Below are 26,711 nucleotides of genomic sequence, written 5' to 3'. Positions count from 1 at the left end.
AACACTCATCAAATGTATAATGGGGAATTTTATTTTTGTTAAACTTGATCAAAATAGACACCATAATTATATCATTGAAAATTTATGAATAACATAACCCCCCCTTTTTTTAGAGGAGAATAACATCACTTAGCATTTACAATCTTAAATTATTTTATGAGATTTTTAATAATTAATTCCTATTAGGAAAGGGATGAAGAGTTTTTAAAGGTGACTAAATTTTACATCAAAGATTAATTTTATAGTCTATTCAAAGGACCGAAATTTGTGGGACCAAGGATTAATCTAGTGTGAACTCTAATCTATTTAGGTTGTTTGATTTAGTTTCTTTTATGCCTGAATGTGTGAGAGCCATGTATAATAGGTTAGAATCCATTTCAATATTCTCTTCATAGGTTTCTAAGCAAGATCCATGGTTTAAAACATGTTAGGATTAAATCTGGCCAAAAATATTTTTAAAAAATCATTAGTTTTTAATACAAAAAACAAAATAGTTAATTACCAAAACATATTAATTGATTATCTCAAGGCTCTGTTTTTCATAACTGCCTAAGGTTCGTAAATAATCAATTTTCCACTTTTAAGATAATCCATTGTTTGGCCCTAAAGCAAAATACATGTTTTTGCAGTTAATTGACTAGATGAAAAATAATCAATTATATTTATCTTTGTGATACCTAGGTGATTTTGTGAACAAAATAATTTATTATCCTTAGTAAACAATTGATTATCTATGTTTGAGGTCTATAAAAACAAAATTTTTGAAGAAACTTTTTTTGTATGTGACACTTGTTTTTCACATTTCACTCAGAATTTTCAAAGAGAGTACTCAGAGATCTTGTGTGTCATCATCCTCTAGATTCATTGGTTGCAAAATCATGTTCTTATCTTGAAGAGCCAATGAATCTTATTTCATGGAACCATGATGTAAAGCTGAAATGTTATAGTATAAGTGTATCATTTTCATATCTTTCACTAATCAATCATGTGAATTCTTTCCTATTTCTTTGCATTTAGTTGTGTTCTAGAGTAGGTTTCTCAAGGGTTTTAGATTGTGTAGTAGGTTTCTACACAAATGTTAGTGTAGACTTGAAGAGGTGAGAAAACTCTATAGAGACTTACAAAGGTGAGAATATTGGGTTGAGAAGTATCTAGGAGAGGCTAAGAAATGATATTGTGAAATCCCGAGGAGCCTTAAGGTGAAAGGATAACCTTAGTAGTCGGTATTTGTCTTAGTGACAAATCCTATAGATGTAGGGACTTGATGTAGCTCAAGGTTTGTAGGGGAACTAATAGATATTATTTGTGTTGTATCCTCTTTACAAACTTCTCATATTTACATGCATGCTTCATATTATATTGATAGGTGAAAGATATTGTTTTAAACTAACTAGCATAACTTAGTTAACTTATTAAAAAAAGTTTTTCATATAGTTTTCAAACTTTAGATGCAACAATAAGATTTTTAACGAATTTAGATATCAAAATTTGTGAATAGAGCAAAATCTTAGAATTCAAAAAACAGGTTTGAGAAGCAACTTCTCATAAAATAAAACTTGGTATTAAGAGAACCTAACGTATATAATTAAGGTAAGAAGAAAAATCTATTTTTTTGCTAGAATGATAAAGTTATCCCTTAAAATTTGAAATTATCTATAATTTGAGGAAAGATAAGATACAATCATATATTTTCCTATTTACATTATCTTATAAGAAAAATTGAGATCTTATCATCCAATTTCATATCTATAAAAGGGGATCATTTTAGGTAAACAAACTTTAATCTAATTTAGATTCATATACTTGCATACCTCTGTAACATCCCATTTTTCGTAAATAAATTAAAAATAATTTTTAGTAAAAATAAATAAATAAATAAATAAAAATAATGCTTTGAAATATATATATATTTGGTTTATTCATTTGATAAGAAATAAAATAGTGTTCTTTTTTATAAAATAATAAAAATAAATAAATAGAGTAAATAATAAGTTGTGAGTACCCTAGGTATAAATGATGATATGTTAGTTCATAGGACCGACGATGTCTCCTCTTTCCCTCATTTTCGTTTTTCTCTCTTCTTCTCCCAAAGCCCTCTCTTTTTCCTGCAGACCACCAAACCTGTCTCAAAAAAATGACGATCTCGAATACATTCACCGTTGGATCGTCGTAAAATTTAAGCACCAGGTCTGAAACTCATTTCCAAGAATTCTTACCGTTGGGAATTACGGAAAGATGTCGGAGCTGAGAGAAATATTGTTCGCATCGTGACATTTTTTTTCTCGCAGAAACCCAGAGCTGTTTCGGTAAAACTATGATCCCGGATTCTTTAACCGTTGGATTTTCACAAAATGTTTATATGTTGTTCGAAATTCAATTGTGCACACCTTTACCGTTGGGATTTACGAGATAATATTCGGGGAGGGAGAAAAAGGAATGGCATGAAGGCAGTACAAATACAGGCTACAATCCGTTCTCATTCTCTCTAACGTTTGGGAACCCTATTAGAGCAACTAGAGGAAAAAATTGAGAAATCTTAGGAACTTGTTAGAGATGCCGCTATCGCTGTCATAAGACACGTGAGCCCGCTTAGAGGTAAGGGATGAGTTTATCACAATTAGGGATTAGAATGAACATGTATAGAGATCCTTAGAGGATTAAATTGGAGTTTATTTTGGGATGTTTATTGACTTATAATTTTTGCTTTATGGTTATAAATACAATATTATTGTATTTTATGTACCAATTGATGTTCTAATAAGAATTGATTGATAAGCTTGAGTGCTCTTGATATTTTTGTGTTTTGACCCATGATTTTGATACAATTGTGTAAAATTATTTGAGGGGTTTTATTCCCCATATTGTGATAATTTGAACCTGTGATTAATGGTGAATGTGTATTGAGATGTTGAGATGTGAGCTATGGACTATGCAATCACACAATTGTAAGACCATTTAAGGGCGACGAGTATTGTGATGAGATCCACTGTGGGAACCCGACAATTAAAATGATTTTGAAAACAATTGAGTAGTTGTGTGTATTGCATGGTTCATAGGTAAAGTGTATGTGATTCATGAAGTGTGTTTAGCACTTGATATGACAATAATTGTAATGTGAGCTGTGAATTATACAATAACCCGACCAATGTTGATGCGTAGTGTTAAAGAAAAAGTATAGGTTTCCTATTTAGGAACTAATGTTAAATTATAGCGCAATGTGTTAAACGTGTTTGAAACACGAGTGTGAGGTCGTGAGTATTGTATAATTCATGAGTAGTTCTTATAAATGAAATATGTGATGAATTGTGGAATAACATGTTGGCTTGAGATTATGATATTGTTATTGAGATTAAGTATAAGTGTAAAGTTGAACATGTGTTAATTTGTGAGATACGTGTAAACATGTAATGGTGGATTGTGACACTATGAGATGTGAAATTGTGAATGAGTTTTGGTTGTGAATAAGTGTGTGGTTAACACTTAATGAAACATTACTTGTGTTGTAAGCTGTGAATTGTACAATAATTCGACCAGTGTTGATGCGCAGTGTTAAAGAGAAAGTGTAGGTTTCCTATTTAGGAACCAGTGTTAAAGAGAAAATGTAGGTTTCCTATTTAGGAACCAGTGTTAAAGAGAAAATGTAGGTTTCCTATTCAGGAACCAGCGTTAAATTGTGGCGCAATTGTGTTTAACGTGTTTAAAACACGAGTGTGAGGTCGTGTGTATTGTATAATTCATGAGCAGTGTCTACATGCAAAAATGATTTTAGGGGTTGGACCTGAATCAGGAGGGAGAGGTCCTGACGGACTCTTCGGAGTGTAGGCCTTGGGGGTCACCCGGTTTGAGTGTTCCTTTAAGCCTATGTTGATCCCATATGATTGGAGCATTCTCGCAAAACACTGTGACCCTGACTGATCTCCATATGATTTTATTTAGTGAGAGTAATCTGACATACCCATTGTGTGGTGTCTCTTGTTATGTACTTCTAAGCGCCCTAGGGTGGTTTTTCACTGACATGGTACCACATTGCATATAGGCTTGAGTCTTAGCATAACTGTTGCATAACGCCTGCTAATTGTTCATTATGAAATTGATGTGTTATTATGTCTTGATCGGATTATGTGATTCATGTGTAATGTGATTGATGATTGAAAAGTGAATTTGAAATGACAAAGTGGTGAAATTACGTGAATTATGTTTAATCAAGTGGTATCTCATTTATATGATATGTATATTTAGTTGTCTTGTTTCTCTATTAGCTAGGAATGTGATAACTCACTCCCCGTGTGTTGTTTGTGTTTGGATCCTGTGATGACTTGAACTTTGTGTTCGGGGGAGCAGATGACTAGGTGAATTGCTTTAAGGAACCTTGTGCGGAAGGATGTTGTGACACAACGCTCTAATAGGATGTGACATTGGGGTATAGAGTTTTATATTAATTGTATGAAATCTTAGACGACCTTGTTTGAGCTAAAATGACTTGATTATTTATTTGGACAAGTTTGAATATGATGTAGAAGAAAGTGAATGTGAGTTTTTTTCCCCTTTGAAAGACTTGTTTCTAAAAATGTTTTAAAAATACTTTTAATTAATATTTGAATTTTTATTCCTTTATTAGTATATATGTAAGGGGTAAAGGGTGTCACAACCTCCATGCCTCTAATTTAAGCGTCAGAGTGTCTTTATAGATACATCTCACCATCGTTCGTAGAGGAGCTCAAGGTCCTTTTTGAGAAGGTTCTGCCAAAGCTAGTAAGAACAATATGTATCTTATTACTATTTTTATTCCTAACTATGAAAGATGATTCCTTGCTCCTAACTAAATTTTGATATCCTTGTCAAAGCTTAAGGAGAAAATTTCAAAAGTTGCTTTTATTTATGTAGAAAAGATCCTTAGTTAGATAAGTATCATTATTTAACTCTCTTTTAATGAGCTTCCAAATCACTTTAGGATAATCCAAACCACATGCTCAGACATGTTGAATTTAGCATAATTTTGCACCATCGTGTAAGGGCATTCTTCCTCATGGAAAGGGTGTGCTTTATCCCTTCAAGGACATCTGATGGCACTTTATGAATAATGGTTCCTATATTCGAGGCCAGGAAATACCTCCAGAAGGAAAGGTTAGAAGATAGTATTTTTAGTGAAAATTCTTGTCCCATTTTCATTAATAACACACATATAAAGACTTACATTAGCTAATAGGATAAGGACAACAACAACAAAATAATGAAAATGAAACAAGCATAACAGAATCATAACAAAATGGTTAGGCACTAGGGGACAACCACTAACATGTATTGATCCACTACACTACTAACAAAATTTTGGTGATGATCTAATAGCATCTAGTGAATAAACTCTTCCCACCTTTGTGGCCTTTTGATAATTCTTTTGGGCATGTGATTAGCCTCTGATTCAGGGTTACTATCATTCCCTATTGCTTCGAGAATCACCTTGTCCTCAAGGTGGTAACTGGCTTGTAACTCAGTCCAATTTTCCCAAATTGAATCTTCTAGTGGCAAGCCCAACCATTAGACAAGGACGCACAACTGAGGTGGGTCTGAATTGTCCCATTTATGGTCCAAGATAGTGAGAGGCTCGATAATGGGCTGATTATCCAAATCTGTTGGTGGTAATGACTAGTCTGAGGCCATAGGACCGCTGTGCGGCTTCAACAACAAGCAATGAAACATAGGGTGGATCTTCGCGGAAGCAGGGAGAGCCAATTTGTACGCTACTAGGCCAACCCTTTCTATGACCTGATATGGTCCATAGTAGCACTTGCCTAACTTTTGATAGTTATTGCCAGCCAAAGAAGTTTGCCGGTATGGTCGTAGTTTCACGTAGACCCAATCATCAACGTGGAAGGAGATGTCCCAGCGGTGGCTACCGACAGAACTCTTCATTTTTTCCTGGGTGTGCTCAATTTTTCTCTTGAGGTGTATGAACATATCTTGTCGAGAAGTAAGAAGGAAATCGATTGTCTCCATAGATGAGGAGCCTGATATATAATTGGGAATACTCGCTGATGGTTTCCCATAGGTGACCTCGTATGGCAATAAGTTGGTGGTGGAATGGCATGAGGTGTTGTAACACCATTCAACAAGACATGAAAACTTTCCCCACTAGAAAGGTTTCTAGTGCACGAAGCTGCCCAGGTATTGTTACACCACGCGGTTAAGCATCTTGGGCTGGCCGTCACTTTGGGGTGATAGGTCATGCTCATGCGCAATTTAGTGTCGTTGAGCTTGAATAGCTCGCACCAGAAGCGGCTCATGAAGATGGGATCTCTGTCAGAGATCAAGCTCTTAGGAAATCCATGGAGCTTGCAAACGATCTCAATGAAAAGTTGGGCCACCTTATGTGATGTGAAGTGAATGGGAAGCATGCCAAAGTGAGCACTTTCAAAAAATGATCTACAATTGTCAAGATAACAGTGGCGCCCTGGTAATTGGGAAGTCCAGTGATAAAATCGAGGGCCATGTCCTCCCAAGGGCTCGGCGGAGGAGGAATTGGTTGAAGTAAACCTGCTGGCCTTTGTGGGATGTATTTGGTTTGCTGGCAATCTAAACATTGTGTGATGTACTGCCGGATGTCTTGTTTCATGCCTATCCAGAAGAAGTTCTACTGAATTCGACTCAAGGTTTTTGCCAAACCCATGTGGCCACCTAGAGGGGACTTATGATATTCCTTTAGCAATAATGGAGTGAATGAGCTTCATTTGTTTAGCCAAATGTGTCCTTTGTAGAGAAGAAGATCGTCCCTGATTTTGAATTCAGGGTGGTTCTATGGCTCAATACAGACAACATTGAGTAAGGAGATTGATTCCTCCATTTGGAACAGCTCGTGTTTGAGGTCATCAAGGAACTGAAAATGAGGCACATTCATAATCCATAAAGCCTCTGGTGATGGTTCGCGAATGCGCGAAAGGGCATCAGCCACGACATTGCTATGCCCTGCCTTGTATTGGATGGTATAATCATACCCCAATAACTTGGCGATGTAAATATGCTGCTCTGGTGTCTGAATGGGTTGGGTCATTAATTTGCGCAAACTCTTGTGGTCTGTCAAGATGACAAAAGAGTGACCCAATTGATACTAGTGCTAACGCTTCACAGCGATCGTAATCGCGTGTAACTCGCAAATATAGGTGGAAGAACGCAACAACTTTGGGCAAAATTGCTTGCTAAAGTAAGCAATTGGATGACCCATTTGCATTAACACAAAACCTATTCCCATATTGGAAGCGTCTGTCTCCTGAACGAACGAAATATTGAAATCAGGGAAGGATAGTACCGGTGCCTGAGTCATCGCCTTTTGAGGGTATCAAAGGCCGTTTGAGCATCAGGGGACCATGAAAACTGATCCTTGCACAAAAGTTGGGTCAATGGATAAGCGAGTTGGGCATAATTCTTGAAAAAATGGCGGTAGAAGCTCGTAAGGCCTAAGAATCCGCATAATGACTTGGTTATCATGGGGATGGACCAATCCAGCATGGCTTGTATCTTTGACGGTTCTGGCTCAACATCGTTCGTCAAAACGATGTGCCCCAAGTAATCGATACTGTGTTGGCCAAACACGCATTTGGAGAGCTTAAGGTTGAACTCCCCTTGTTGTAGAGTGTGCAAAACTTGGTCCAAGTGGTCGAGGTGTTCATCGAAGTTGTGGCTATATACTAATATGTCGTCGAAGAAGACGTGGATGAATTTTCGTATGAACGGTCGAATTAGGTCATTCATCGTGGCTTGGAATGTGGAAGGGGCATTGCATAACCTGAATGGCATAACCACATACTCATAGTGTCCTTGATGAGTACAAAATGTGGTTTCAGGAATGTCGGATTCCACCATTCGAATCTGATGGAAACCTTGTGCAAGGTCCATCTTTGAGAACCAAGTGGCGTGACCCAGATCATCCAAGAGGTCATCAATGGTAGGGAGAGGAAATCGGTCCTTGATAGTAATTGTGTTCAAAGCATGGTAGTCAACACAGAATCACCATGATTCATCTTTCTTTTTAACGAGCAACACTAGCGACGAGTATGGACTATGACTTGGGTGAATCAGGTGGCGATGAAGCATGTCCTCAACCTGGTTTCCTATTTCCTGCTTTTGAAAGGAAGGATACCGGTATGACCTTACGTTTACTGGTTAGGTGTTGGGTGTGAGGTTAATGGTGTGGCCGTTGGTTCGCGGTGGAGGTAAGCGAGTGGGTGGCCGAAAAAGGGAAGAATATTTGTCAAGGAAGTGACGGAATTTAGGTGGAAGGGGGGTGGTGTCAATGGTGATTGGGCTGGTGGTGTCGTGGAGCTGGAGATAAAAAAGGGCTGCCACCCGAGATGTGTCCAGGAGGCGCTTGACCTGGCCGTTGGTCACCTCTGTTGGGCCAGGTCCTGAATAGCCTTGTAATGTGATGGGCTGGTCTTTCCACACAAAGGACATGGTGAGGTGTGAATAGTTTGTAGTAACTGGGCCTAGAAGTTTAAGCCATGCTACCCCAAACACCATGTTGGCACCCCCTAGAGCCATGACATACAGGTCCAAATGAAAATTGAAGGCCTTGAATCAAAACGAGCACATGCTTGCAAACTTGGTCACACCCAATCTCACTGCCATTGCCAACCATGACTGTGAGGCGAGGAGTGGGTTGAGCCGCTAAATTCATAAAGCAAACCATTTGATCTTGGACAAAATTATGGGTATTGGCCCCATTGACGAGGATCACGACCTCGTGGCCGTGACGGTGCCCGTGACGCGCAAAGTAGCCGAAGCTGGGTGGCTCGAAAGGGCGTGAAGACTTAGTTGAGTCGTGTGTGGATCTTCATGTGGGTTGGAAGAATCACTCTGGTCTAGGCTTGGTGAATCAGAATCGACAAGGTCCTCATTTTCAAAGGCAACGAGGAGGAAAAAATTTGCACGACATTTATGGTTAGGGCCATAGTGTTCGTCGCAATTATAGCACAACCCTTTCTCACAGTGCAACGCCATTTTGGCCGGGGTAAGCTTTTTGAAAGTTGTTTTTGGTGGGGCTGGAAGGAGAGGAAGGAGTTGTGGTGGGGGCAGAGACAAAATGGGAGATGGCAAAAGGGAAGGGGAGGGGTGACGGAGAGAATGACGGTGAAAGTCATTGAACTTGTCCTACTGCAACTTGGAAAGGGTGGCGGCCTACACTAGGGACAACAGTTGAAGGGAGAGGACCTCCCAGCGAATGTCCGTAGACATATTGGAAATAAAGCAGCTAAGGAGGAGTGGCAGAGGGAGGCCGACGACACGATTGGCCAAGGCTTCAAACTCGGAAAGGTAGGCATTAATTGAGCCCTGTTGAGTGAGTTTGAAGAGTGTGTCGCGGGGATTTTCGTAGAAGGAGGGCACAAAACACATCTCCAAGGCTTGAAGAAAACCAGACCAAGAAGGCAGTTGGTCGTTGTAGAACATCCATTGAAACCAGTTGAGGATTGGCCCGTCGAGGTAGAAGGAGGCTACCTGGAGTCGTTCGTTATCAGGGGTACCATGGTAGTAAAAAATTTGACTAATCTTGAATATCCAAAGACATGGCATCAGTCCCGTCGAAGTGAGGAACCTCAAGGTTCATACGAGGAGGTGGGGGCCACAATGAACAAATAGGTGAAGTTGTTTCCAGGGTGTGAAGACGAGAAATAACCTCGTCCAATTTGGAGTGGAGGAAGCTCTGGGTGAAGGTGAGTGCACTCTAGTTCTGAGTCAAGAGGGTCACAACCTCCTGAAGGCGAGACAAGGAGTGAGAACGTGTATTATCGGCCATGGGAAGGGATCAATGAAAGCACCAAATGATGGTGCTCTATGAATAATGGTTCCTATATTTGAGGCAAGGAAATACCTCCAGAAGGAAAGGTTAGAAGATAGTGTTTTTAATTTGCAAATTCTTGTCTCCTTTTCATTGATAACACACTATATATAGACTTACATTAGCTAATAGGATAAGGACAACAACAACAGAATAATGAAAACGAAACAAGCATAATGGAATCATAACAGAATGGTTAGGCACTAGGGGACAACCAATAATAAATACCACTAACAAATACTACTAACAAAAATTTTGTGATGATTTGACATCATTTACTGAATAAACTCTTCCCACCTTTGTGGCCTTTTGATAATTCTTTTGGGCATGCAATTAGCCTTTGATTCAGGTTTGCTATCAACATCCGATAAAATAGGAAAGGGTGTGCTCCAAATTCTAAGCAAACCTCCAAACTCTAGCACAACCACACTCTATTTGATTGTGCTTCATCATTTTTAGCAATTGTGAAGCATGATCGTGCTCCTTGATCTGAAGCACAAAACTTTACTTTTTTTAGTGAGAAAGTTCTTGAAATCCTTACTTTTTCAAACAAGTCCATCTTCCTCTTCAATTTTATGAGAAACAAAAGAAAAGTAGGTGAGGTGTTTTAATACGTAAAACAAGACAAATTGCTCCCCAAAACCCCTATTAAGCATACACAATTATTGTTTACCAAATGCTCAATTATTCACATTACAATACATATTTTAAGTTAGATGTATGGAGATAAATTTGAGCTGTACAATCTGTATTTAACAGTTGCAATGAATCAAATGCCTGAATGTGGGAATTCCTTTACTACAGGGAATCCCGATCCCCTAAACTGGAGGTTGTTCGGGACCAATAAGTGGCCAAGTCTAGTAGAGACGATTCTCTAACATGATAGACTGTGTTTATACTATATCTTTAAGTGGTTATTGTGTGCCTCAATTTAAGTCAATCCTCATTTAAGAACAACTTTTTCTCCTTATTTGCACGAACTCAAGAATGTGGGAGACACATCCTAAACAAGCATTGTAGAGGAAAGAAACATTTTCCTTGATTACTGTTGAAGATATTTTTCTTTTAAATAATCCCAAATTTTAGTAGAAAAAAGAGTGCAATATAGATGTTTAATTAACTAATATAGCCACGTAGTTTGGGTGTTAGTTTTGGCAAAAAAATTGTACAATCTAGCAATACTGATATTTGACACTATAATTACAAATTTACATGAAGTATTTGTAGACAATGCCCTCTCATTTGTGAATGTAATGACTCTATGAAAGAAGTAAAAGCCTAACAAGGCTGGTATAATTACACGCGTGAAAAATGAAATTTTCTGAAGCTAGACCGGTAAGAGCACCTCAGGTCGAAATAGAAGCTTACTAGACACTAGAAAGGAATGCCTTCTCATGCCTGTAGTTTATGACACACACTAGAGCTTGGTTTTGCCATAGAACCTGAAAGTGTTATTACCTTGTTAAAATATGAAAATCTTTTATTTGATTCATTGAACACCCGGGAATCATACTCACATATATTCGCATAACAAGCTTGTTTTGAAACAGGGTCTTCTTCAAATGTAGGTGGGGCTTGGCCATACACCATATCACAACTCATGTCTTCAAAATCTATGATTAAGTTCAGATACACGTGAATAAAAGTTTAAAATGATCTGAATTATTTTTTAAATTAAAAAATAATAATAATCCAATAATATTTTTTGGGAAGTTATATATGTAATCAAGAATGTAAACCTTAAATTTTGGCTAGTAATAGCAAGAAGACATACTAGGAGTCATTGTTAACGGAAGTCCAAATTCATTAGTGAAAAAATCTTGGGTAGGAATCTTGCACATATTGACACACATTCCAACACAGCCACTATTCTCCAGGTACCTTCACAAGAATAAATATCAAGGAAACAATGGAAAAATGGTGAAATTGTTACAACGGCCTTAATTAATGCAAGAAGTAAATTTCAAAATAAATACTAGCTATTAATCGTCCTTTTTCAGGTCTCCCAGCCTCAATTGATTGCTGTCATTCATACAAAGATGAATTTATTTTTATTTTTGGTTGATATAAAGGGGTTCAAGACCCCAAAGATGAATCTAATATATACATGTTTGAATTGAAATACAGATGACTTTGCGCAAATGTTCAATTACCAATCTCAAAGACATGAAATCTACCTGCACTTCTTTATATGCACGCCACTTTTTTGCTTCACTCCATTTATCTCTACTTCCATAACCTAGTGCATCTCAAGAATCTAAATATCAATGACAATACTAAGTAATATAGCAGAAAATTAAGGGTAAACAACCAATAACTCCATTAATATTTCAGCCATTTTCCGATCATCATAGATAAAGTTTATTAGACAACAAATCCTATTATGTTTGAGTAAGAATGAAAAACGTTTAATTTTATTCGCTGACATCCCATACTAACCTGGAAAGCGTGTATGTTCAAAAAAGAATGTTAAGTTACTTGCAAGCTGTCTTTGTTTACTTCCAATTGTACATAAAAGGCATTAAGATTTAATTGTAGAGAATTTTACATTTGAACCAAACTTCAGGGGCTTTGTTACAAAATAACTTTTATGTATGAGACTTGAAAATGGCTTGGAATACATAGGAGGTTAGATGCAATTTACTCTTAACATCTTGTGATCCAGTTCTGCAAATCTAAAAACTTGCACAAAATGGAAGCATTTGGGCAATATCACATCACACGGAAATTTAGCTATGCATGATAGAATCACTAGATAATCTGAAATGTTGTTCATTTGACTGCAGTATGTTACTGAAAAGGTTCGAAAAACTGTTTCTGGATGTCTTTGTATAATCAACAATTTAGCACATAAATTTATACAGTTTGATTTTTTCTTGGCAAACATTGCAAGTATTTTGCTTCCCTGGAGGATGCAATGTAATGTGGCGCAAAACAAGTAAAGCAATTATAAACTACATTGACAAATATAAAATTACCTCAGATGGCCCAACTAACCAGTCGAAGAAAGGCACTGTCAAAGCAGCATTAAACTCTGCAGCCCATTTTGTTGGCGGAAATAATTTCCGGAACTGCAATAACATAGCTAATTCAATTCAATACATGCGGTAAGAGACTCAAATTGCACACATACAGGCCCAAGAGCAGGCATCTATATATTATATGTTCACAAGTTAGCCGTCAACTCATCTTTATCATTTTCACTATTAAGTATTTAAAAGCAGGGAAGCAACAGTGAAAATGAACCATCCACCTGGGCAGGCGCACCTGGAGGAAGCATAGACAGGAGAACCTCCCGAACCACTTGTTGTTGCTGGATACGAGACCTACGCTGCATTACTCTCCTTGATACATCCACGAAACTCTCATAGTCATAACCCCAATCCCACCAACCCTTATTCTCTCTGGCTTTTCCTGCTGGTGCTGGTGGATCAGCAAATTTCTCCATCTTACGCGCAAAGAGAGTCATGAAGGCCTTCTCAAAAATGCCATCATTGTACCGTGTCTTTTGTCCTAAAGGAGCAGGTTCACCAGATGGCTCAGCTATCCCACACCGAATTCTGATGACTCCAGCTGCTCTTCCACCACGTGATGATGGGCGTTGGCATTGGGGTTGGGCAGGACTTGCCTGCACACCCTGCAAGCTCAGAGCTACCATCAATTCCCACTGCCGAGTTTCTGAATTAACTAACACACAATAACGTATCAAAAATCCCAGTCCCTTCCTTTTATATATAACTGCTCCATATAGAGGAATAAGTTTGTAACTTTTATTTATCAATTTGATATTAGTTTACAGTGATATATATACAAGTGAATAGCCCTAATATGTAGTGAATCAAGCTACCAATCTCCTAATAATTCTCAACAAATCAGAATTGGAAATAACAGATTTGCACAGATTTGCACGGCTAAATAATTAAAGGAATTGAAAACTAATTATTATGATTGATATCCTCCCGCAAGTTGTATAATCTGGATGAGAGATGCAACTTGGACAGTAGCGATTCGAACCGAGGGCGAAGCAGAGGCTTTGTTAGAATATTAGCAAGTTGATCATCGGTAGACACAAAAGACACTCGAAACTTGCCATGTTGAACATGTTCTCGGACAAAGTGGTAGGCTAAGGCTATATGTTTCATCCGAGAGTGGAAGACAGGATTAGCACTGAGATTTGTGGCACCAAGATTGTCACAGTATATGACTGGATTGGCAGTGGGCATGTGACCAAGTTCTGTGAACAAGGAAAGAACCCATAATAGTTCACTAGCCGTGTCAGCCAAGGCTTTGTATTCTGCTTCAGTTGATGATCGAGCAACAGAACGTTGTTTGCGGGAGCTCTAGGAGATAGGAGTGTTACCGAGATACAACAAGTAACCAGTGGTTGAAACATAATCATCCTTGTCACCAGCCCAATCAGCATCCGAGTAGGCATGAAAGGTCAAAAGAACAGTCGCTGAGATGAAGACTCCTTTGTCACAAGAGCCCGCCAAATATCGGAGCACTCGTTTGAGTGCAGACCAATGCGTCGTTCTTGGATTTTGCATGAACTGTGCGAGTTTGTTAGTGCTGAAGGCGATGTCTGGACGTGTAAGACTCAAGTATTGAAGGCTTCCAACCAGTGTGCGGTACTCCTTTGGAGAGGGTAGGAGATCACCAGAATCCTTAAGTAATTGAACACTCGCTGACAAAGGAGTGGATGCTGGTTTTGTATTTGTCATGCCTGATTTATGTAGCAGATCAATGATATATTTCCTTTGTGAAAGAAACATTCCTGCAGCGGAAGGAATTACTTCGACACCCAAGAAATAACTGAGACGTCCAAGATCTTTTAACGAAAACCGAGCAGCAAGTGTGGCAATGAGTTTGGACAGCTCTGCAGATGAATTTCCAGTCATAATTATATCATCAACATATACTAATAAGTAAAGTGTAACCTCTGGTTTTTTGTAGATGAAAAGAGATGCATCTGCAGTGGAATTGACAAAACCAAGGGAGAGCAGGAATACGCGAAGCTCCGTATACCAGGCGCGGGGTGCTTGCTTCAACCCATAGAGTGCCTTTTTGAGGCGACAAACATGATCAGGAAAGTTTTTGTTGACAAAACCAGGTGGTTGTATCATGAAGACTTCCTCCTTAAGTGTCCCTTGAAGAAATGCATTGTTGACATCAAGCTGACGTATGGGCCACCCTTGACGAACTGCAAGAGTTAGGACAATGCGAATGGTCACCAGTTTAACAACGGGGCTAAAAGTTTCTGTATAGTCCCAACCAAAGTGTTGGTGAAACCCTTTGACGACTAACCGAGCCTTGTAACGATCAATTGATCCGTCTGGATTTCGTTTGATTCGAAATACCCATTTACAACCAACCAAATTTTGATCAGAGGACCGACTGACAAGATCCCAAGTGTTGTTGTGGTGTAAGGCATCAAATTCGGCTTGCATGGCTGAGCGCCAATCAGGGTCGCGAAGGGCCTGGGTGATGGTGTTGGGTTCAATGGGAGAGGAGGCTTGGACATGGAGATTAAGCTTTTGGATGGGTTTGATAATGTTGTTTTTAGACCGAGTGATGATCCCACCTCCATTTGGGTTGACAATGGTTTGGGGTGGTGGAGCAGAGAGTTGCGGGGATGATTGTGAGGTTGGAGGAGGAGATTGAGTGGGGTTTGTGGGTTCGGTGGAGGACTGGGCCATATATGGGGAGTTGGTGATGGATGGGGAGGAAAACAACAGCAGAGTTGGTTTGTTGGGTAAGTTTAGAGACAGAGATTATTTTTTGTTTCATGGAAGGAACACACAAAGCATTAGACAAGGATAAATCATTAAGTAAAAGTGTTCCAGAATGAGTGATGTTTAAACCTGAACCATTACCCATAAACAGTGAGTCAGGACCAGTGTACGGATGATGAAGCGCCAGATTATCGAGATCATTGGTTACGTGATGTGTCGCTCCACTGTCAAACAGAAAATCATGTTGCGATGGGCCGGCAGTTGCAGTATTGACCTGAACCTGTCCAGTGTGAGCCGGAGAGTTACGAGGTGGCGGTGGGACACTAGGATGCTGCTGCTGGAAGGTTTTGCACTCAGAGAGAACATGACCTTTGATGTTGCACCACTGACAGCGGCCGAGAAAAGGTTTGCGAGATGCTTTGGCATAGGTGTTTTTGAGAAGGATCCAGAGATCATGCGAGGTCTTGGTTTGAGACACCAGGGAGGCCACTTCATTAGAGAGAGTGGTGAGGAGAGCACCATATATAAGGCGGTCCTGTCGACGCCAGGTTTGGTAAGCAGGATTCTGAGTTGTTACCGGAAGTGATGCAGTGGTGGGGGTCGTTTCCGACGGAGTCGGCGTCGAAGATGTTGGAGCGGTGAGGATCGTTTCTGACGGCGCAGGAAAAGATCCATCTGGATATTGGAGGAGATCATAGCCATCAAGGAGAGCTTCAACTTGTTGTTTCCAATTAGGATAATTGTTGGGAAGAAGTTTGGTGACATTGGTGAAAGTGATGCAAGCAAGGGGTTTGAATGACTCATGAGGGTTGGGAATGAAGGAGTTGTTGTCGGCCATGGGAGGCAAGAGTGGGGAACGACGTCCTTAATTGAAGAAATAGGGAATGGGTGGATCGTTTAGGCTGATACCATATAGATGAATAAGTTTGTAACTTTTATTTATCAATTTGATATTAGTTTACAGTGATATATATACAAGTGAACAACCCTAATATGTAGTGAATCAAGCTACCAATCTCCTAATAATTTTCAACAAATCAGAATTGGAAATAACAGATTTACACAGATTTGTACGGCTAAATAATTAAAGGAATTGAAAACTAATTATTATGATTGATACTCCAAACGAAGATGCTCAACCAATTGTAGTAATACTAAATAATCAATCACCATACTAATAACCACATACTAAAAATCTCATAATTGTACGTATATATAGAAATATATATTTATAATGCACACGATTCATGTTCCCAGACTAAGAATTTATTTAATCTAAAGTCTCTCCAGAAAATCCAGCAGAGTTTCCTCTGTTTTCAATACTTCCCCTCATGCCCTTTTCAAAAGGTATTGAAACAGATCACAACAGAAACCTGGTCATCATTTCACAGCATAACAGATCATCAAAATCATCCATGATATCAAGCATTCTAAATTTCCTCGTCGTAGCTTTTTGGTTAAATATAGGTAGCTTTCAAGCTTACAATCCATCAATCCATTATCTTTGCCAAAGGCAATAATTCAATATATTTATCCAATATCAACTCAACATAAAAAGCAAACCATTATAAAGTACTCAAGTAAAATCAATTCATAATAATAATAAGGAATTAAATCAAGTTACACCTAATTTTCTCATAAACTTTCATCCTTCCTCACCATCACTCACTCTTGAGCAATTATAATTCATGATCTTATTTTCAATTTTATTATATTTTATGATAAAACTTCACCCTAACTAAACCATTCTAGTTTTGTTCTCTTTTAAGTTTTATGAGAAAACTCATTTTATCCTCATTTTCACTTAATTCAATTTATTGAAACAATTGTTATTATTACTAACTTACTAGCATTAATATTATACTAATTATTAAATAATTTATTATTTTTCCCAATTCTAATGCCTTTTACGTTAGAAACATGTGAATTAAGATTTATGGTTATATCTTTAACATATACCTATATGCCATTAACAATTGTTACATATTTATAAATGTTTTTGTTTTCTCGTAAATACCAGAATCATAAGTCTGAATACATTAATCCAATGTATTGGTTGAATCTATGATAGATCAGTATTTTCTTTTATAATTCTTCTCTAACTCACTTTCGTGTTCTGTTTTATTGTTGCTTGTATCATCATTTTTCATTTTTTTGTACGTTTGCAAACCTGACCCAACTAAAACCACCATTCAACACAAATAAAAATAAAATGTCATATTTTAAAATAAAAATGTCTTATTCTCCAGTTTATTCACACATATATAGGTGCAGATGTTAGCATAACATCTCTTCCATTTCTAGACACTAAATTACACGATTTGTAGTCATCTTCCTAGCACAGAAACAAGATCTTTTTAAACTCTTCTCTTAACCTTCCCAATGCCGAGCATATCAACCAAGACAGAAAAGGGAAAATTTTGTTCCACTATTCAGTACTCTCTTCACACGCACTGCTCCAAAGAAATTTCATTCACCTTAGAACAAGAGAGAAGCATAGATTTTTATAGAAGCTTAAGATTCAAGCGATTAATATCAAAATACATAGAGCAACCGTTCCAGTACTAATATATAATCATCAATAGAAATAAAAACTTCCAGCCAAGCATTGATTCACAGCACCATGAATGCTAAATTTCCATGGAATAGGCTTTTAATTTTTTAAACACAAACTATCTCAGAAATTAAAGAGAGATAAAGGGGTTTCTCTCTACTCTTGACCCACTTTGAGATCAAATTAGTAACTAAGAACCAAATCCCCTGGAAACTTCCCTCAACATGATTAGCAGATATCAGAGTCAAAAGTACACGTGTGCTCAGTGCAGAGACTATAAATGTTTATTATGTCTTATGATTTATTAATTATAAAGTATTGTTTAGAGGAAAACAATTAATTAGGCTTGAGAAGTATGAATACAGATTGCTGCGATTTTGTCCAGTGTCAGTGTGTGCGAAGTTAGCAATATCTGTTGATCTGTGAAGTTGGAATACCACCATTGTGGGAAGGCATTTCTGTTTTATATGCTATTGTTAAGTGGGTTTCTGGGTACCTGTTTTGTAATTGAAACATATGTTTTGTACTCCTGTGATGAAACAGTTTGTGGCATGTCTTGTGCTTTCAAAGTAGTTATTAATAAAGTTATTTTCTTTTGCTCTTCAAAAAAGAAGGGGAAAAAAAAAAACTTACCTCAAGTTGAACTATGCGAAGAGAGGAGAAAAAGAGGTGATGAGTTGCGCCACCCAAGCCTCCTAAAGCTCCCAAGGGAGTTGAAAGAAAGCTAGCTTAATTTCTTGATTTGAAAATGGTGATTAGAAGAAAAGATTTTTGAAACTCAGAGGGTGGTTTTCTGGTGGTGTTTACCTCATATCAGAGAGAGAATGGACGAGGATGAGATATGGTTACGTTGGCTTGTGCCTTTGTGTGGTTATGAAAAAATTCTAATTTTTGTTTATTTGATTAGTAAAATTCTAAATTTTATCTATAACCAACTAATAAAACACTATTTGGGTACTAAAATTTAAATAATAGTCCAAAAGTTTTAGATTTTTTTAATGAAAAGTAGTGATCTCATTTCATTATTAATCAAATGTTCAACATAAAAAAAATTTCATGATCAATAAAATAGGGGCTAGGGAACAATAGTTACCTTTACTAGCTCATGAACAACTTCATTAACTTAATCTAATAACAAATCATATTTCATAAGGAATGAGTAACAAACATCTTTTTATACTCAACAATAATATTTCTTAACTCGGTCAAGTTTCCACATGCATTATTTACTTTGCCGGTCATCATTTTAAAATTTAATTCAAATATTACATTATTATAATTCATTGTAGCTACCAAATGAAGAGTTGTCAATAGACCTCATACTTCACCTTCTTGAACATTCATGTATGATTGTCTCCATGATGTTATATTTTAAACCAATCTCCTTTGATCATCATGAACACACAAATCAGTTTCAATGGTATTATGAATCATATGGAAGCTAAAATTCAAGTTACATTTGAGTCATTCATGTTCTGGTTTTCCCAAACCTTCAATGGCGCAGTTTCGAGTGTCAGTTCTTCCCAAATGATCTTTTTTCATTGCACACTTCCAACTTTGATGAAACTTCTCTCCTCTTCTAACCACAAACTCATTTGGGACATCATTGTTTTTCAAACCTTTCATTCCTCCTCCACTATATGCTCCATAGCAAGACAACCATTTGATCTTTTCTTTCTTCTTGTAGTTCCAATTTATCTCCAATAAAAGATAAGTAAAAAGGGGTAACTGTCATACCCTAATTTCATACGGGAACGATTGTTTGTCAATATTTCGATTTTTGCCAGCCGAGTTGAGCTTCTTAACACCAATTGCCGCGCAATCTATAGGGTTTTATGACATTTCGGAAGGAAATGAGCAAAATACTCAAAATGGGGACAAAAGGGTCAATTTAGGGGCATTCTTTAGTCCCTGGGCCCAAGTGGGCTTACTAGAAAGCTTAGGAGTGAGGTAACTAGTTTGCCTGGGCGAGCAAGTTACTTTAGGAGGAAGCAAGCAGCTCGCCTGACCAAGTTGTTGTGCAACCTCCACCCCTCATTTCTTATAAATAGGCATGAGGGGGGCTGAAGGAAGGGTCCAACACCTGAAATCAACAAGATTTGAGTGAAATTAGTGAAAGAAGATGAAGAATCAAAGTTGAGGTGCTTCCGTAACGTTTTTGTGATCGATTTCGTGATCGTTCTTCATCGTTCATCGTTCGTTAACCATTTATTTTCCTATTTTGAAGCTTTGAATTCATTTTATGCACCCTTAGGAGTTCATCCTTGCTTTGCATGTCTTCATCTTCATTCTTCTACCATTGGTGACCTTTTTCTTTGTTTTAAGCGAGTTTTGACCGATCGTTTAAACTGTAATCTCACTTAATCTCAGTTAAAATGAGTTTCAACCGATCGTTTGTATTATAATCTCGCTTAATCACCGTTCAAATAAAATTCAACCGATCGTTTGTGCTGTAATCTCGATTAATCATTGAAAAAATAAAATTCAACCGGTCATTTACTTTTCAAGTACTTTTTTAATACGTTTGAAAGTAATCAAGTGAAGCCAAAGCTAAAATCAATACATAAATCAAGCTTTCATCCAAGAAAATCGCTTGAATCCGTTCAAAGGTCCAACGCCTTAACGATTTCTTTTACTTTTAATGGTTAAAATGGACCTTTTAAAAGTCTAAAATCAACTATATGCATAATTTTTCTTTCTTTAAAGAACTACGTAGGTCTGAGTTCCTCATCGCAATTGAGGATACATAGGAACGAGAGTCCCGCTCTTGTTAACCCTAAAAAGATAAAAACATGAAAAAAGGAAAATAAAAATAAAGTTTGAAGTCATGATTTTTTGCACATTCGATTAAAGGTTGTCGTCCCTTGTGACGGAAGTGTGGAGTGCTAATACCTTTCTCGCACATAAACAACTCCCGAACCTTTTGTTCTTAAAATTCAAAGACCGATTTTTGGTTTTTCTAACGTTTCCCGTGAGTCTTGCGTCGTCCTCCCTCCGAAGGGTAGGTTGTAACAATTGGCGGCTCCACTGGGGAATAGATGTGATTGGAGCTATTGAGCCCAAGACTTTGAACGGACATCGCTTCATTTTGGTTGCGATCGACTACTTCACCAAATGCATACCCTTCACAACTAGGTTGGGCTTTGACTGTACGAATAACATGGTTGAGTACAAGGCGTGCGCCCTTGGAATCCAAGCAGTAATCGACTTCAAGGTCAAATTGACCAAAGTATATGGAGACTCAGTCTTGGTGATCCATCAGTTGAGAGGAGAATGGAGGATCATAGATCATAAGTTCATACCCTATCAGGCCTACATCAAGAAATTTATAGAGTTCTTTGATGACGTCTCCTTCCACCACATTCACAGAGAGGAGAACCAGATGGTTGATGCCCTTGCCACCCTGACATCCATGTTCCAATTAATTCCGCATGGGGATTTGTCGTATATCGAGTTTAGATGTCACGACAAGTCTGCACATTGTTACTTAATGGAGGAGGAGCAAGATGATAGACCTTGGTACTTCGACATCAAGCTATATATCGAAGACAAGGAGTACTCACGGGAGACAATTAAAGAAGATTGGACGCCAATGATAAGGAAATAAAATGGAATCTAAATATTGGCCAATTCAAGAAGATTGGCCCATTGGCCCTTCTTTTCAAATAATGGCCTTTTTCTGCAGGTACATGGATTAGCTTATGTATTCGTATTGGACGATAGACCTTTCTGCTTTTTTAAACTTTGGTATTGTTTGTTTGCTATTTTAAAACATAATTTAATTTATGCAATGGAAAAAAAAAAAAAAAACGCATCCGTTATTAAAATGGAATCTATACATTGGCCTGTTTGCCCTTGTTTCTATAATATTGGCCAATTCAAGAAGATTGGCCCATTGGCACATCTTTTCAAATAATGGCCTATCTGCTTATTTAAACTTTGGTATAGTTTTCAAACATAATTTAATTTACGCAATGGAAAAAAAATAACATCCATTTTTTAATTTGATTGGTCTATGTATTAAAGTTTAAAAAATGAAGTTAAATAGAATTTAAAAGAATGTTTCCACATGGAACCGAGTGTCAGCATTTCTGGGATAGTATTAATTACCTATACCGTGCAGGGAGACGTATTTGTCTCTTGCTTCGACGGGTCGGGTGTTGTTGCTGTTGCTGCTCAACAATTCAAGAAGATTAAAAAAATGAAGTTAAAATAAATTAAATAAAAGGAGAACGAAAAAAAAGGAGAATTAAAAAAAAAACGCTGCACCTCTTCTAAGCCTTCGCTAGTAGCAGCCTGCTGGTGCTCTTCCAAATCATCTGCAGCATCAGGGTGTTCTCCTCCAGGTACTGCTGCATTAGCTCCTCCTGGTGCTGCTGCTGCTCCTCCAAATTTTCAGCAGGCTGCAATTCACAATACTTGAGCAAATCAACCAAGGACAGCAATTAAAATTTAAAATAACAAGAATAAAAAAAGCAGTTTTCACCAAAAGCTAGCTGCTGGATTACCCCCTCCTCCTGGTGCTGCTACTCCTCCAAATTTTCAGCAGGCTGCAGTTCACAATACTTGAGCAAATCAACCAAGGACAACAAAATTAAATATGAAAAAACGATAATAAAAAATTCTTGAAAATCATCAAAAGCTACCAGTTCTAATGCCCCAATGTTGCCTTCTTCATCAGAATCGGGCATTGAAGCAAATGCCTCACAGACAACACTAATTTTCTACTCATGGTCAAAGGGGGACAATGTTTCCACGAGCTGAGATTCATTAAATTTTGACTTCAACTCCTTGTCCGTGAAGTAGGTCTTTTCCAACCAATGCAGTACCCGAGGGAATTTCATAGTCTCTGGCCCATTGGACGCGAATAAATGCTCAAACATCCATACATTTAACACAGCAACACATCCATTCAAATCAATTTTGGTAGGGAAGTGGGTGAGTTTTCTTGATGCATTACTCAGGGAATAAACAAGTTTGGCATGGACAGCTTTTGCCTAGTTAAAATTACCTAGATGATTAAAATCATCTAGATATTTTTAGGGAAAATCAAGCAGTGAAATTCTAAAAAGGAAGCAGCAATATACAAACGACAAAAGTTCTCAACATCTTCATCATTTTTTAATTTTTCCATTACTGACAATTTTTTCATAACAAACTTTTCCATCACATAACTGATGGACAATAGAGTCATCATTTTTCTGTTTAAGATCTATTTCAACACTTGTATGGTGTTTTCTCTTGATTCTAACTCTAGTAGGCTAATAATATAATATTTACCTGTCTTCATATATTTTGCCTTGTTTGTAGGGTCAGGTTCGAATAAGAATGCCTTGCATTGGGGTAAGGTATGTTCATTGAATCATGAGTTATCTCGAGAACAACTCGGCAAAATGGAAAGTACCCCATTTAACTTGATGCTGACTAGGATGGACGGTAAAAACATCCGTGTCAGCAATTTATTGCTGTTAGAGCTTGTGAGGCGGTAAAAATTTATTTCGAATATTTTTTTTTTTGTTTTGAATTTTATTTCTGCTGAATTATTTTATTTTTTTTTTGCCTTTTTTTACTGTAGCTGGAATCCAAAAAGCAAATCCTTTCAAATTCAAGACAGGTTGATAAAATTTTCTGTTAAAGAAATCACACTAATACTTGGCTTGTCAAGTACAAGTGTTGAAATAGATCTTAAACAGAAAAATGATGACTCTATTGTCCATCATTTCATTCCACCAGTTCACTTTTGTTAATGTTGACTTATTAAAAATCACAACGCATATAAGTCATCTACAATGCACATAAATGACAGAAATAAAAAATGAGCAATATAGTATCCTTATGATGAGTTTGTACCTAGGTGGTCATGTTCAAATATGGAAAATCATCTATTAGTATTAAAATCCTAAAGAGCACGAAAATAATGCAATAAGTAATTCTAAACATTTATTTGGAAAAAAGTATATTTTTTAAAAAAAATAAAAGAGAGGTATATCAATAAAGGTGGGAGGTGTAAATAACAATTGCCTAAACGTAATTCTTTTAGTAAAGGAGTGAATCCGATTCAATTTATTTAAATACAGACTAAAGCAAGGGTAAAACTTCCTGCACTTTTCATTACATTATGGAAAACTCATTTTGGAATGTAATTTGTATTTTGTAATCAACTTTTCATAATATAATGAAAAGTACAGAAAACAATAGTAGTATGGAGGAAGCAAAAACCCTAAAGTAAACCAGGCTAAACAAATTGGACTAGCCCAAACAACCCTAATGGTTCTAAAATAAACCAGGCTAAACAATTTGGACTATGGCCCATATGGCTTTCTGAATCCTAGTAGGCTAGCTAGTAGCGGAAAACCGCATCACCGCCGTCAATTGTGGCAGCGAATCAACGGCAGCACTTGCTCGTGACGATGACGACACTTCATTAAGCCCACACACTCACATGCCTCCTTTCAATTTGTCAAAACTCCTACCCATCTCAGTATCTCACGCCTTTTCAATCTCTATTTTGGATTATAACAGGTATGCCTCTCTCTCTCTCTCTCTCTCTCTCTCTCTCTCTCTCTCTCTCTAATTTAACTCTTCTAAAAGAAATATTTAAGAAAATGCATTAATAATTTATTTTATAAATTATTATATACATGTATATATAAGTGTATTTTGTTTTTTTTAAGTGTATTTACTTTAAATCTCTATTTTGGATTATAACAGGTATGCCTCTCTCTCTCTCTCTCTTTAATTTAACTCTTTTAAAAGAAATATTTAAGAAAATGCATTAATAATTTATTTTATAAATTATTATATACATGTATATAAAAGTGTATTTTGTTTTTTAAGTGTATTTACTTTTAAAAAAAGTTGAGTCCTTTATGTTTACCAATGTGACTGAGCATGTAAGACGAAGTTGTGATATTCAAAGTTTTCTGACTTGAGGTCGAATTTAATAAAGTCTTATCAACCTTAGGCCTTAATAATTATAATTATAATTTAAATGAATTTGAATCAGGGGTGGACCTACGTTGGTCCTTGTGGCCTTGCCCCCTAATTTTTTTCTTAAAAAAATATTTTATATATTATTTTACAATTAGAATAATTGTTTTTATTTTGAGATAAATATAATGTCATTTAATTATATTTTATCTCTTTTTTAAAAGTATACTTTTTCACTTTTTAATAATTTTGTTTTTATAATTCATTATTTATATTTTAAATACTAACAATTGCAATCAAACAATTTTATTTGCATTTCCTTTATACTTATTTAATTATAATTTATTTGAAAATTAAAGACTATTTATTAAATTTTACCAAATGAGCGGTTGACAAATACTATATAAAAATTTGACACTTGGTATAGGTAATTAATACTATCCAAGAAATGCTGACACTCGGTTTCATGTGAAAACATTCTTTTAAATTGATTGATTAAATGTCAAATGGTTTCACTATTGTCATCCAAAATTGTTAAGTGATTAAATCAAACAAAACATATACTTTGAGGGAGTCTCCTAAGGGATCTACAAAAGATAGGAAGAGGTTGCACGAATAATCACATCTTTTAGAAGGAGACAGTCAATCTGTGTTTTTAAAAAAAATCACAAAAGAGAGAAAGAATGTCATGAGCATTGCACAATTTTCATGATTCAAAACCTTTTGCATGGCTAGATACAAAGCCTACATTTACTACATTTCGGGACAAAGGTTGCATGCCTCTGCATTCCAAAACTCATGTTTCATATCGGGCTATAAGTGTGTGGATTTCTCTTTATAAGCCAATTTCAAAAATCCAATGTCCTCTTAAAGAGTCAACCTCTTGCTTTCTTATAAGGCAGAGCCCTTGGATATATTGGCATGTTTTCATAAGACTCAACGTCCTTTTGTTTTTTGTTTTGTAGGACTCAACATCCTTTGCTTTATGTTTTCATAGGACTCAACGTCCTCGCCTTTTTGTTTCATAGGACTCAAAGTCCTCTGCTTTATGTTTCTTAGGACTCAATATCCTCGCCTTTATGTCTCACAGGACTCAATGTCCTTTGCTTTTTAGTTTCATAGGACTCAACGTCCTCGTTTTTATGTTTCACAAGACTCAATGTCCTTTGCTTTTTAGTTTCATAGGACTCAATGTTCTTGCCTTTATGTTTCATAGGACTCAATGTCCTTTTCTTAGTTTCATAGGAGTCAATGTCCTCCGCCTTTATGTTTCATAGGACACAAATGTCCTTTCTCTTTATGTTTTCATAAGACTCAATGTCCTCTGTCTTTATATTTTCATAGGACTCAATGTCCTCTATCTTTATGTTTCCATAGGACTCATTGTCCTCTGTCTTTATGTTTCCATAGGATTCAACATCTTGTGTCTCTATGTTTCCATAGGACTCAATATAACGACCCGTCTCATCGCTACGATATCCACACTCTAATATACGCTAATTTCAATTTTTTTTATAAAAGAACTCCCTTAATTTTGCTTATGAAAAATCGAAGTAATTTTGTCACAACATGCATTCATCCAACAACACGCCATTACTTAAGTGAATATACATAATTATATAGAAACAGTAACTCGGTACACGTCATACACATAAACGAAAATTAAATA

The 26,711-nt window shown here is 36.9% G+C and overlaps 1 protein-coding gene across 3 annotated transcripts; it reads right to left on the bottom strand.

The window, feature by feature from the left end:
- Window positions 1-10,989: 10,989 nt before the first annotated feature.
- LOC114384826 (beta-carotene isomerase D27, chloroplastic-like) lies at window positions 10,990-18,967 on the bottom strand. 3 transcript variants are annotated; one of them, XM_028344628.1, is made up of 7 exons: window positions 18,746-18,965; window positions 13,080-13,513; window positions 12,805-12,897; window positions 12,004-12,065; window positions 11,601-11,707; window positions 11,344-11,439; window positions 10,990-11,268 (listed from the first exon to the last, which is right to left on the bottom strand). In XM_028344628.1, the coding sequence occupies exons 2-7, from the start codon at window positions 13,482-13,484 to the stop codon at window positions 11,219-11,221; spliced, it is 813 nt and encodes a 270-aa protein (XP_028200429.1). In that variant the 5' UTR covers window positions 13,485-13,513; window positions 18,746-18,965; the 3' UTR covers window positions 10,990-11,218. The 3 variants fall into 3 exon arrangements, with proteins under 3 accessions (XP_028200429.1, XP_028200436.1, XP_028200446.1); XM_028344635.1 differs by having other exon boundaries at window positions 13,080-13,504; XM_028344645.1 differs by lacking the exon at window positions 10,990-11,268 and having other exon boundaries at window positions 11,566-11,707; window positions 18,746-18,967.
- Window positions 18,968-26,711: the final 7,744 nt, after the last annotated feature.

This window comes from Glycine soja, chromosome 2 (assembly GCF_004193775.1).
Source record: "Glycine soja cultivar W05 chromosome 2, ASM419377v2, whole genome shotgun sequence".
Classification (NCBI taxonomy): Eukaryota; Viridiplantae; Streptophyta; class Magnoliopsida; order Fabales; family Fabaceae; genus Glycine; species Glycine soja.
This window is presented reverse-complemented; position numbering and strand designations above follow the sequence as displayed.